At 43.3% G+C, this 13,334-nt stretch overlaps 2 protein-coding genes across 2 annotated transcripts in view; both read left to right on the top strand.

Moving 5' to 3' along the window:
• The first annotated feature begins 5 nt into the window (after positions 1–5).
• LOC135388648 (uncharacterized) lies at positions 6–6,122 on the top strand. The gene is made up of 11 exons (XM_064618329.1): positions 6–804; positions 932–1,043; positions 1,761–1,820; positions 1,908–1,963; positions 2,027–2,171; positions 2,272–3,114; positions 3,180–3,291; positions 3,514–3,646; positions 3,737–3,851; positions 5,755–5,864; positions 5,942–6,122. The coding sequence occupies exons 1-11, from the start codon at positions 182–184 to the stop codon at positions 6,021–6,023; spliced, it is 2,391 nt and encodes a 796-aa protein (XP_064474399.1). The 5' UTR covers positions 6–181; the 3' UTR covers positions 6,024–6,122.
• Positions 6,123–8,451: 2,329 nt separating this feature from the next.
• The window catches only part of LOC135389688 (NBAS subunit of NRZ tethering complex-like), a 55,205-nt gene continuing 50,322 nt past the window's right edge, over positions 8,452–13,334 (top strand). Inside the window, exons 1-9 of the mRNA XM_064619722.1 lie at positions 8,452–8,565; positions 8,829–8,871; positions 8,957–9,065; positions 9,151–9,198; positions 9,275–9,318; positions 9,935–10,068; positions 10,148–10,239; positions 10,930–10,986; positions 12,817–13,063. Of these exons, the coding sequence (XP_064475792.1) occupies positions 8,452–8,565; positions 8,829–8,871; positions 8,957–9,065; positions 9,151–9,198; positions 9,275–9,318; positions 9,935–10,068; positions 10,148–10,239; positions 10,930–10,986; positions 12,817–13,063 (888 nt within the window). The remainder of the gene's footprint in view (positions 8,566–8,828; positions 8,872–8,956; positions 9,066–9,150; positions 9,199–9,274; positions 9,319–9,934; positions 10,069–10,147; positions 10,240–10,929; positions 10,987–12,816; positions 13,064–13,334) is intronic.

Here is a 13,334-nt window from a genome sequence, read left to right as displayed (position 1 = left end):
TAGGTGGCAGCACCGGTCATTTCGTTGTCATTTTTTGGGGGGTTGCTTTGTCGGTTTATCAGTTCCAAGCACGTAGTGGTTTTTATCACACAAGCCATTAGTATCAAAGTAACCATTCCTTTGCGTATTAGGAGGACTTCTGTAAGTTCCAGGAAATCAACAGGGTCGTCGCTGAATACATATGAGCCTTTCTGAAAACAACTTGAACACCGAGGAAGTCAAGCATGATCTCGGTATAAGTCATCGACAGCTCGAAGATAAAACATCGAGAAAGGTCTTCAGTAGACGGAGGTATCAAGGCAATCATACAGTGTGCCCAGATGGCTACGAAGCGTCAAGAGCGGCCTTTGAAAAGGAAGCAGTATGCAGGTTCTACCTTCACAGCGGGGCCTGTAGGTACGGCAGCGGGTGCCGTTATTCACATGCCACAACGAATGCTGAAGCTTCCTACGTAGACCCCAAAGAATCAGAAACACGAAAGCAAAGAGTCTTACCTGATCCGAAACATAAATCGGAGATATGTCAGTTTTTCGCCAGGTTTGGACACTGTCGGTATGGTCGGTCGTGTCGGTATATTCACAGTTACAGGAAAGCTGAACTCCCTGCGAAAACTAGGGTGAAAGATGCACGAAATTTGTGCGTTTCTCAAGAGGCTCCGGAGTGTAGTGATCCTAGGGACCAAACAAATGATACCTCAGAGGGCAAAACTAAGGCAATGGGGAATGCGAAGCCTGATGCTGATGCAACGCCCACAGGAGCACCGTTACCAAAAATCTCAGCAGAAGAAAGTCTGGAAGCTTTAAGGTAAACACCGCGCTTTGATTGCGTTGCTTTTGAAGTGCTAGATGTGACCTCCGTAGCTGTTTTTCCTTGTGTTCCTTCGCTACGAGGAAGTAGTGAAATGGTCATTTCCTTGTTCTTTTCATTTCAGGGACAGGGAGATACAGCAGTTTGTTAAGCGCTACAGAAACTGCAAAAACGTTGAGAGCAACGATGGAAGGCAAAGATACAATTTTATCTTTCGCCCCACAGATCCTGACTGGGTGTGTAGCTCATTGGTGTCGTTCCAGTGAACCAAATTCAAAACCAGTTCATATCTGGTGGTGGAACACAACCACGAACACGGATGAAGGAGAGATATGCAACAGCCTGCTAGGCAGTTATTTTTTGCTGAGTCAGAACCTACCTGAACCTCATTGCTCAACACAATGTACGACTGAATTCGAATTGAAAACAGAACACTAAGTTACCAATTTAGAAGCAATTGGAAGACTGTGACGTTAGGGACGAAAGGATTAAGACATGTTCACCACAACTTTTCAGGAATAAGAGTTATTTTTCAGGGAGGGCTAATCTAGAGCTGCTACACTATGGACTTTGTTGCTTATACCCGTATTGCATTGTTCGTGAAACATGACAGGCAGAGTAAAGATACCTTGTTGTAGGGAACCAGACTTTCAAACAAACCACATAGCACAGAACATCAGAGAAATGTCAAATGTTTGTAGAATTTGTGGTATTTGGACTTCAAACAAATGTTGTGTACTACTATCTGGTTCAGAGCTGAAGAAGAGGCAGTTTCATAGATGCAGCCTGATCAAAAAGAAAAGAAAGAAATGATTGAAAGAAAGATGATGGATACAATCCCTGCTCTTTCTTGGAATGATTGAGCAAATTTCAGGGGAGGGGGGGGTTTAGATCACTTTCATAAAAATGCTACTTTGTGTTAACCACATATTTTATTCTTTTGCATATTCCAGAGGTTTGACATCAGAGAGCTCACTCTTAGCGTGACATTTCCAAGCAGCTATCCAAAAGATGTAAGATACTTACAATGAGATAAACATTTTGAAAAACCATCTTGAACACAAAGAACAACTGTCCTAACACACAGTTGAATTTTCTAGTATTTCACTTTGAACGTTTACGACGATGAAGCTGTCTTGCCATCTCTGCTCGTCAGGTGAGACATTCTCGTCTTTTGCTTGCGGTTTATTTTAGACCTTTCTGCTATACCGTATTACAGGGATTTGAACAAAGCAATTGCCAAGTGGCTACAGGACAAACACGTTGCAAATCGGGAAGCAAACCCAAACCAGCTAGTGATGCGACCCTTTTTACGTTGGCTCGATCGGAGCCTCGAGGACCTGTTTATCGAAAGCCTCAGAAAGGTAAGATACGTATAGTATTTTGCAACTTTTTTATTGCCACAGAAGGAACAATGAAGACAAGATTATTTATCTATGAGTGTCTCCGTTTGTCTTTATTCAGGTCAAAAGGATTCAGCTTGCTGAAGAAGCAGGAATCCAGTTTGTGCCACACGAACACCTCTCATCGAATAATCAAGCCCCACCAAGTTCAGCCGTACCAGAGATCTCGCCAAACGAAGACGATACTGCACAGGATCTCGGAAATGAAAATCGCCATGCCATTGATAGTGCCAGCCATGATTCGGTAGAAGGTAAACCAGATTATCGGCAAAGTACCTCTCTTGAAGCCCAGAGTGCCGATGCAGCAAACGGTATGTCTACAAAAGACAAACACGAATCAACAGAAATAGGAGAAGTAGATAGCTCAGTTAAGGACAAGAATGATCCGAAAAATTCTCAACAGAGTTGCAGCAGCAAAGAAGACTCAGAATGTGTCAACAGTATACTGCCAAGCATAGCCACAGAAAGTAAGAACCAAAGTAGCGCAGTCGGAAAGATCGCCCAAGAGAAGCAAGTCGAGAAGATCGCCAAGTCTCCTGCAGCAAATGGCACGTCCCAAGCTATTGTAACAAACCCAAAGCGAGGAACGGAGATCAAGCTCCGCAGGCTCGAGATGGGAGAGAATGTTGGGACATTGGAATGTCAACAGATATCAATACGTATCCAGTGCACGCGCTGTAAATACGGTACGGAAGTCACAACGCCAGCGCGACGTCGCAACGTCGTCACTTGCGGGAGGTGCAACAAAAATGTCAGTGCGGTGTTCCGGTCAAACATGATGCACCAGTTTAACTCTGTGATTGGATATATGGACCTGACGGACTGCTCTGTCTTGGACCTGGTGCTTCCACAGTGTGTGTTTGAGGCTGCGTGTCTCGGATGTGACAAGGAAATGAAAATTGATGTAAGTTGGCAGATTCGCAGGAAATTGTCAACGACTGACTAAAATTGTGCTCTCTTTTTGCGCAGGGTATTCATATCGCGCAGCAAAAAGTAACGTGGTGTCAATCGTGCAACAGCAAACTGACGTTGCTTTTGGAATCTGTGAAGTTCCAGAATCTACTGCCTGCCAAATCTACAGGTACTGGCATCTATCCTAAAATGACGAAGGAGGAATTTTGCCCGAGGCGATGCCCAAAAGTAAAAAAATATGTGAAACAAAAGCTGTATTACCAAGAAGTAGGTTGTTGGCTATCTGGATTCAGGGCCTCTGGGCACAGCTTCTGCGCTTTTCAGCTAAAGCATCGCTTCATGTTCTCTTTGTTAGCACTTTTTGACATTCTTTAATTGAATTGTTGTACAGATGCAAATGGCACATTCATAATCAAGGCACCGAAGGCAGCCAAGAAGGTCAAAGACCCAGCAATACAGGAAGGCAGACCATTACCCGACGATGGCACCTGCAAGCACTACAAAAAAAGCTATCGCTGGCTGAGGTGATGACTTCTTCCAGATATGTGCTCTTTTGCAGCCTGTTTCTTATGTGATCCAATTGCCAATGAAATCATGTGCCTCTTTCTGAACAGGTTTCCGTGCTGCGGCAAAGCGTACCCCTGTGATGTGTGTCACGAAGAACACGAAGGTGATCATGAAATGAAATATGCGACGAGAATGATCTGCGGGCATTGTGCCAAAGAACAGGTGAGACCCTGTTGCGTGACTTGCGTGCATACTACAATATGCAATTGTGTGTGACATCTGGTCAGAATTGATTAGTAGGAAAAGCATCTTTCAAGCAGCATAATGATAATAATAATAATAATAATAATTTTAGTTTTGATGAGGTGCCCATGAACAACCCGAGGGTCAAATAATGATAAACAAGTAGATGCTGGATGAACAGCACAGTTGATGATTTTCGTCTGACTTCACTGAAGTTAAGATTTTCACTCAACATGGATGCTGGCAGAGAAAGACTTGCTCATTGGGAATGTCAAATTTCTTGGGATTAGTATCTGTTGCACAGTTTGGCAAATTCACTCGTGATGGCCATCATTCACCATCCAATCATGGAGAATGATATGATGTTGAGTGATGGGCCGCGATGTGATGCTGAAGTTGAAGCTAAATGTTGAGGCTAAATGATGGGTTTTGAATTTGAAGTCTATGTTGATGTGTTGTGATTAGGGTTACCTCCTTTTGTCATGAAAAATATCAGATGAGACCAAAAGGGAGAGAAGGAGAAGAGGACTGTGCGAAGAAAATTGAGAGAGAGAGAGAGATAGTAGAATAGGAGAGGGTGAAAGAAGCATGTCAAGAGAGAGAGTGCTCATCCAGCAGTGTCTACAAAAATATACTCTTCATTGTTTGGACTGTTAATGTAATAATGTACGTAGAAGAAGAAGACCTGGAACAAGGGAAAGCACCACCACAAATCACTTATTTTTAAGACCATATTTTGCATACCTCGGCGGGGAAAGCCATCTGTGGCAAGATATGTACTGGCAAAAAATGCCTTTCAACCAGCAGACAGCATTAACAACAAATTGTGCCTATAAAATACTAGCGGAGTGCCAACCCGTGTTCTGATGTAGACACCGAATGATGAGTGACGATGCTGATGGGTATGTATGTTGATGTGATATGGTGGACCCTGAATTAGTGATGGAAAACTATCTATAGTACTATCAATAGTCTGCTATCGGAAACCTATCGAGGAGCAGATACAAATAGAAAAAGGAAATGCCTCACTCCTACAAGGTTTACAATACAACTCGGAGCAACTTTCCCTCCGACACTGACCTTTAGCTTCTCATGCCGCTCCAACCAACCTCGAGGTCATATGATACTCTCTGCACTAGATTGACTGGCATAGCAGTCTCATGAGAGTGTATGATTTTATTATGCGCATCTTCCTTCACTGCTTGCAGTGAAACCAATCCTACATTACATCTAAACGGAAAGAACTTATGTCGCACGTGATTCTGTTTCCGTTGTCACTGTGCCAGTGTGAAAATGAAGACAGGAATAAAAGTGAGAACCAAATCTAACTATCGAGAGTAAAGAAAAACAAAGGAACAGTACACTATCGATAGAGCCTGAAGTTTTAGGGTTTAAACCGATTCTTCCCAGAATTTGCACCCCGAATTGAAGGTTGCCTCTTTATGGTAAAATCCCGATTTTTAGCGGGCAAATTGCCCTCACTGAGACGTCTGTAGGAAGGCACAATAACTTTGTTTGGCAGCAAATTCAGTTACATCACCATTTGTACCGAACCAGTTCCAGTTAGTTTAAGTAACTGAGCCCGATTAGTCACAGAACTTAGCGTACTGGATGTTTTTCGACCCGAATTTGCGCGAATTTAGAGCACACGTTTATTTACCCGATTTTTACTCCCAAAATTTTGAAAAAAATATTTCCCGAAAACTTCACGCTCTGACTATCAATAGTCAATTCATCTATAGTTTTGCATCACTAGTGTGAATACGGCTCACCATGATGAAAAGTGTTCACCTATAACGCTGTTTCAAAACACTTGTGCATTTACACTCACATATACTTGAAACAAACCTTTTCCCTGCTGATGCCCCTTTGCATTGTGCAGCCATTTTCGACAGACAAGCCATGTATCGGCTGCAGTGGTTACATGACAAAAAAGGTGACTGCGCACTGGGAAGGCGGAAGAGGATGCAGAGACAGGATCAAGATGAGCCGGTAAGAATTGATGCGTTCAGTCTGTCATAAACGATTGAACTTATCTGGAAAGTTTACCCTCGATATTTTTCTTCCAGGGATGACAACAAAAAGTACAGCGGAGTGGGCAAAACAATCTCAAAGAAAGCTCAAGCCACAAAACCAACAGGGAAAAAGTGATCGATACACAGGACATCTTCCTGCGATCATGTTTTTATACTCTGTTGCATAATTTTAAATATCTATTGTCATATTTGTATTAAAAATGGCAGCCCACAACATATTGCAGTTTTTGATAGATGAGTAAGCTGTCTTTGGATATGAAATGCAGTAGAACCCTCCCATGAAGTGGAAAAGGAACTCAAAAGCCCAGTTGGGCCAACATTTCCATATTTTTCTTTTTTACCAATCAACCAAAAAAAGAACTCTAGGGTGAATGTACCCTAATGGAGGGCTGGAACTGGAGACACGGAAGAACAAAAGAAATTTTATCTCTCAGAGAAAATTTCTTTTGTTCACGATGAAAGATGAAAGTCACTGAAAAGGTTAGCCAGCTGTAGGAGTTGAACCCACATCTTCTGGATTGTCGGTCCAGGGCTCTACCAATTGAGCTAAGCTAACACACCTCTGTGACTTCCACGGTGTGTCTTTTGTTCTTCTGTGTCTCCTTGTCAAGCCCTCAGTAAGCACCAGCTCGTCTGCACTCTTTCGCTTCTGTCATGCTCTATAGGATTGAGTGGAAGGTCAGGGAGTTTGTGTAGTGGAGTTGTAGGTAACATATCCCTCGAATACGGGAACAGACAAGCAAGACACATCTCAAATGAGATATTTTTGTCTGGTATATTTCTTTTATATGATTTTTTGTAAGGGGGATGGTCATATGGACCATCAGAGATGGACAGTACTACTACTTCTCCCAATGTCTTTCTCTATCCTCCTCCCCCACACCCCCTCCCTTTTCCAAAGAACTGAAACTAGCCGCCTGATCAGAGCAGGCTGACCTCACTTCTCTTCCCTTGTACGTCCCCCCCCAGTACTACTTTTTTTATAGTTGAGCTACAACTACTAACTACCTCTTGCGATTGTAGTTTAACTACTAGTGCAACTACATCGTAGCACCAATAGTTAAAACCACTGTGTAACTACTCTGACATAGTTTCACTACATTTTAAACTACCTTGGCGTTTTGTGCACATCGTTATACAGGGTGTCCAGCGGTGCACCGACGATTTAAACAGGAGGATGCACTATATGTGAACTACTGGATAGTATTCAGAGCCCTGAATTTTAGTCGCTCGTTTTCTTTCTTCTCTCGTTTAATTTCGCAGGCATTTTTATTACCTCGTATGATTACGTTGCAGAGAGAGAACGCATTATGAGAACGTGTCGTGTCGTCCCTCCTCTGTCCCTGTCTGGGGTTCTGTTTTTTCACAATGTACCAGCTGACCTGCCCCCTTGCCCTTTTGCCATTACGTTGCAAGCTTTTTTTATTGACCCGAGATGTACATTAGAAATTTGTAAAGCGTGCCACGAAGCAGCAATCGCAACACATTCCAGCGACATGTGGCTGATGCAGACCTTTCCTCCAGTTACAAAAGAAAGTGTACATGCTGTGAATGCGCACCACTGAAGCACTCTCACACAACGCTCACGCACATAGCAACTGAAATTTGCGTTACCAGGGGTAATGCTGTTTTTCTTTTTTATTATTATATACCGGCATGTGACACACAAAGCAGAAAATTTTACTTTAACTGCAGCAAAATGGAGTTCAACTACTAGTTATAATCACATTCCCGGAGATTTTTAACCACTAATCAGTAGTTTAACTGCATGTAGTTATATTATACTTCCCATCACTGTGGACCATGATCTGCTGGATCTGGTTATGTAAATGTGAAAATTTTGTTTCCACAAGTCCATGGCTATTGAGGGAATTAAATGAATTGTCTAGAGATGATGGCCTTCGAAACATATAGGAAGCAGTGTTTCCTAATCATTTCAGCATATTCATTTCAAAGGCAAAGGGGAGGAATTACTGGACCTAAACGAAGGCTACTGTTGCGTAGAACCAGAGTCAAAATTTGAAAGGGGGGGGGGGGGCGGGGGTGATGCAGGGAGACTGCAGGGTCAGCCTGCTCTGAAGTGGCGGCTCGGTGCACCCCTACAGGGGAGGAAGGGAGGGAAGAGATGGTGGTGGCACTGGCGAGGGAGGAGTGTGCTAACCCTCTTGCTCTGGGATTTGACCACAGAAAACAAGCGAGCATCCCTCAGTAGTCTGCATTGGGCTCACTAAAGCACTAAGTTTTGTGCGTCATGGTCAGGGTGGTGTGCGCGCCGCCCTGGCTGCAAACGACTTCAATTTAGAAGTCAACACGCTCAACATTCTACGGCTGCTGCTGTGTAAATCTGCAAATTTTTCGAAAACTACGACTTGTTCTTGCGATGCTATCACTAGTGCGTATCAACAGACAGTACTCGTGAACAAAACTTGGGCGGAGTTTCGGAATCGACAAGCCTGCGGGAGACCGAAACCGAAAGGAACTAGCGGTGACGTCACTTTCTCTCGCCCGCTCTCGCCATGTGTTTTTACCCTTTCCTAGTCAGCATGATGGCTGACGCGGACGTAAACAACGTGGAAGATGAGAGTAGCGAGACAGAAAATAATATTTTATACGAGCTTCTCACATATGCTGAATGGCAACAGGAACCAGAGATACTGGTGAGCTAACAGATGTGAACATCCTTCATCGCCGGGAGGGTGACACACTGTGTAACACTTTGACACTTCGCGCACACGTATCGCTTCGGTGTTCGAACAGGGGCCAAGCTTTGATGTGTGTTTTGTGAGCGCTGGGTCTTTTGCCCTTTTGATAAAAATGCTGCAATGTGTGTTTCACAAGTCAGGGAACTTCCTCACCCCTGTCAAAATACCTCGAGGTCTGAAGTATGTTACACAAATGCCTAATTCTCCTACGGTTACAGACTAAGCCAACGCCAGAGAAATTCGACGATGGAAGAACAACGGGTAATACATTTCGAGGCGTTCTCGGGGCCAAGCCGTGCCCCTTGTATTTCATGCACTAATTATTACTTTTGTATACAATATATAGCCGGACTCTGGAGCTGGCTGGGTTCGTTGGCAGCATCTACCTCTAGTGTATCAACGACCCTGCAGAAACTTCGACTTCACAACATGGAGTGGCACATTGCTGTTGGCAGGTAAGGTAACTTATAACCAAAACTGCGAGCCACCTGGTACATTCCTTGCATGACAAAGTCACACCACGTTTAATGTTTTTTGCAGCGAAGGAAGAGTTGTTGCCATCCTACAGGACCAAATTGTTGAAATTCGGTGCGCACTTTTGTAGTTTACTACGTTGTTCAAGCTCAGTGAAAGAAGTATTGCGACTTCTGTTTCTTTTTTCTAGATCTTCTAAAGACGAGTATGCGAGTGTAATCGGCCGTGGCTCAGGTTGGTGCGGGATCTGTTGGTACCCATTTCTTGGTGAGGGGTGTCGGAAGTGCCTTGCACAGGGGGGATTGTTAAAGTTCAAAGAATTTGTACATCAAGTACATTCCGTATACTGAAAAACCAGCCAACCAAACGTAGTAAAGTGACACGTTCTATACCACACAATGCAGAAGTACTTGAAATATGCTGCTATGAAAAACAGCTTCGTCTGTTACTTCGGCAATGTCCTGTCGTTCTCCATATATCATTCACATGGTGTAACTGAGATATAGCCATATTTAGGTTTGGAATGTGTTTTATGTCAGGGGTAGTGGGTAAATATATTTGGGACAAGTAACAAATTATTCACAATTAAAAAACATTGTGGGGAGTGATCAAAATTAATGCTGATGAACATGCAAATCCTCCAAAAATATGCCTCATCACAGCATATCAGGCACCCTGTCTGATCTCTGTACATAAACGGGGGCGAGGTCCCCAAAACATGAGCTGGAGTGGGGTGGTCCCGCCCCCCTGCCCCCATCTTCCAATGGCCCTCCCTGGTTGGTACCTGTTGAACTAGAGGCTACACTGTTGTAACTTTGATGCAACCTAATTAGCTCCTCTTTTCTTGCAGTATCGCGAGACCCTTTCCCGCAGTGGAGAAAAGTGGCATGGTCTCCTGACTGCAGTTTCCTTGCTGTCACATCTAGCAATGGGCGCATAGAGTTTTTTGACACGGTTGGAAGTTCTCTTTTCGTCATACCAGAGGTACAAGTTGGGTTGTGTAGGTAACTCCATGTGGAGTTTGTGTGTAACAACAGCCATCCTTTCTCCTTTTGGATCCCAGAAAGCCCTAAGTTTGGACGCACTTATACCAGAATTTGGCTATGCCATTGCTGGGATGATCTTCACGGAAGCCAGGGTGCACAAGACACAATGGTACTATGATCATGCTTTATGTTGTTTTTGTTTAATTTTGTTCCCATAGCAGTATGTTATGGGTGCCTATGCTAACTGTGAACAGAATTTCATAAAATAAGGAAGTGCCTGTTGTTCTTTATTGTTTTTTTTTTCCTTGTGTACAATAAATGTGATATATTCTGGGTCAGGTGGGACACCTTATAGCCATGCTAGTAACCTTCAGGAGCATTGACCTGATTAATTTTGACCAATGCATTTTTTGAATTATGAAAGATAGAAGTTTGGCAGAGTGACAACGTCTGTTCTTTTTGGTGCACTGATGCTGCTGCAGTTTTTACAAATAGATTATATAGTGCCCTCTCCCAAGGCATGGCAGGCTAGGTGGCCATTCTTGTACCTATGCTAGAAGAGCACTTTGTACCCTGCTGGTGTATGCAATGGAGAACAAGAGCTGCTGCTTTTTCTTATGCTGAACTTCTGTGTAGCATAATAGAGTCCATTGATCAAAATGAATGGAAGACAATGCTCTAGGAGGTTGCTAGTGTGAATATAATGTGGCCCACTTCATGTGGAATATGTTTCAATTTATTATACATGAAAGAAGAAGACATTTCCTTGTTTTATAAAATCTTGTCTATAGTTAGTGCAGGCACACTGTACATGTATAACCAGGAAAAGCTGTGTCATTCAATTTGACTAACTTTGCAGGTCGTACGAGTTCATTGTCGTTAACTACAGAGGAAAACTTTCAAGTTATTTATTGAGGTTAGTTTTCTTACGTTACAATTTGACTTCAAAAACGAGTACTAGTCTAAGCTCCATCCTTCTTCGTTGTTGAAACCAGACTTGTACACGTTACCGAAAAAAAAAGGAACTACAGTTGAACCTCTATATAACGAATTTGTAAATGCTGACTCTTTGTTTCGTTAAATCGAGATATTCGTTAAATGGAACACGCCAAGTTAAACAAAGATGGCCGCCGCACTACCAGCGCCGCGCGTTCCGCAAAACGTCATTTGTCATGAAACAGGTACTAAGGTAAGAAGGGCACAAAATATCGAGCTTTATTCATTACATAATGCTAGGTAACGCGTAATTTGTGCACAATGTCGCTCTGAGAGTTCATAACCTTCGTAACTCCGGATGAACCTCGACTGCTTTATCCTACGCGCTCGCGTATCGAAGTTTCTTGGTTGGTTCACTTGCACTCATGACGTCCGGAAAGAACAACAGTACACCGCCGAAAAGAACGAGAAATGGGTACATGTCACGTAGATGTCTGCGCCGGTTGAACCTTGAACGGCAGCGGCATCATGCCCATTTTACCACTGTCAGCATTAGCGGTGCGAACAAAAACAAGTTATGAAAAGGCACAAAACCGCAACATACTGTTGTCGTCGTCAACACAAGCAGATTAGACTTCGCGAGATGTCAGCAAAAAATGTCAGCAATGCGTGTTTTCTTGTCCGAAAACTGGTGCGAACAGACTCTCGCGCCGGTTTTGAAACAGCGTCGGCGCACCGATTACCGGCAGAGGCGACGTACATGTCGGCACGTTCGTGCCTCCAGCATGTGACGACCGAAGTAACCAACGAAAACTCGTGTAAGGACAATGGAGAGGGAAAGTTTCTCCTCCTTTTCTTCGTGGTGAAGGGGAAAGACACGCGCAGAAGAGCCCAGGGACTTCGTTAAATAGAGGTGACCAAACGAACGTATTTCGTTAAATCGAGCTCAAAAATACATTGGTGTCTACGAGGACGCGCTCGTGCAATGGAAATTTTTCGTTAAACAGAGGATTTCGTTAAATCGACGTTCGTTATTGAGAGGTTCAACTGTAGATACTGTTACTCGTTATCACGAAAAAAAGGAACCAAATACATTACCCGTTACCAAAGCAGCAACAGGAACGCGTTCCTATTAGTCGACAGTAACGAGTTACCCTTACGTCACCATGCTGTTACAGAGCCAGAACCATGTCAAAATCAAAATTGACACGTGCTTTATTTGGTCCGACAATTTACGTGGAATTCACTTCGAAGAATACTTGGTACTCGAAATTGTCATCGGCTTTTTTTGGTGCGTTTCCTCGAGAGAGCCTCTATGGCAAGACTGAAAAATTGCTGTGGAAAGGCATGGCTGCATCAGATACAGCCACCTTTGTTTGATGCATGTATTGGAAATAGGATGCGCTTGATTAGTAACGAGGCTGATTTTCCTCTTTTTTTCCTGTAAATTCAAGGTCAACAGCCGCTTTTATGCCCCTACTTTTGCACCACTGTTAGAGGTTACACAACATCAGCATGATTGTGCATTTATGTGAACTGATAAACGCTATACACCAACGTCTATAAGCTCTTGTAGCTGGCTCTTTGCATGGCTAACCTTTCCTTTCTCTTTTGTAATAATCATATCCTCCCATTGTAAACCATCAAAGTAAAGCTGTCCACATCAAGTATACACAAAATCACTCGAATACTATCTAGGTTCCTGTGCTCCACAACGCTGTGAATGCTCATGTTGTTTTCAAACATTCAAAATTTCACTCTATGTGTAAAATGTTCTTTAGAATAACTCTCTACTCTGTTTTCTCTGTAGCCCCTCAGACGGATTCCGCGAGAACCATACCTTCAGTCTGAGTAATGTCTACCCAAGAGGTGTGGCTTGCATAGAGTATCACCCAGCTCATCAGATTCTTTACGTGGGCAGCTGCCCACTTGTGCCAACTGTTGGGGAGGACATGGAAGATTTCCGCACATCAACGGAAGTAGGGGTCACCGCCTGGCGATTTTTATCTGACTATCCACACTACAAGCTCGTCACCACGCTTGCTGAAGATGTGCAGGTACTAACAATGTTAGTGACAAATGGGGCACATTTTGGTCGTTTCCTGTGGTTCAATCACAATTTGCTTCACCAAAATGTTAATGTGATTAGATTTTACTGGCAAACTTTTTTACCATATTGCTTTCTGGGGTTTGCCTGACGTGACTGCAGGGTGAAATTTGTGTGCTATAAAACCCTTTAACGTTGCAACTGCAATTTTTTACGAATCAGATGGAGGGCACGTATTCGCAGTCACTAAATTTTAAGAAATCTGGATGCTAATATTTGTG

The sequence above is a fragment of the Ornithodoros turicata genome, chromosome 3 (genome assembly GCF_037126465.1).
Source record: "Ornithodoros turicata isolate Travis chromosome 3, ASM3712646v1, whole genome shotgun sequence".
NCBI classification, from domain to species: domain Eukaryota; kingdom Metazoa; phylum Arthropoda; class Arachnida; order Ixodida; family Argasidae; genus Ornithodoros; species Ornithodoros turicata.
The sequence above is the reverse complement of the archived record's forward strand: the minus strand, read 5'-3'. Positions and strand labels throughout refer to the sequence as shown.

What these genes read in the sequence shown, in the direction of transcription:
- LOC135388648 (XM_064618329.1), top strand. Translation starts at nt 182, where the DNA reads ATGAGCCTTTCTGAAAACAACTTGAACACCGAGGAAGTCAAGCATGAT. An exon ending in GAAAGTCTGGAAGCTTTAAG is followed by an intron (nt 805 to 931) that starts GTAAACACCGCG and finishes TTTTCATTTCAG; the next exon opens with GGACAGGGAGATACAGCAGT. An exon ending in AAAAGCTATCGCTGGCTGAG is followed by an intron (nt 3,647 to 3,736) that starts GTGATGACTTCT and finishes CTTTCTGAACAG; the next exon opens with GTTTCCGTGCTGCGGCAAAG.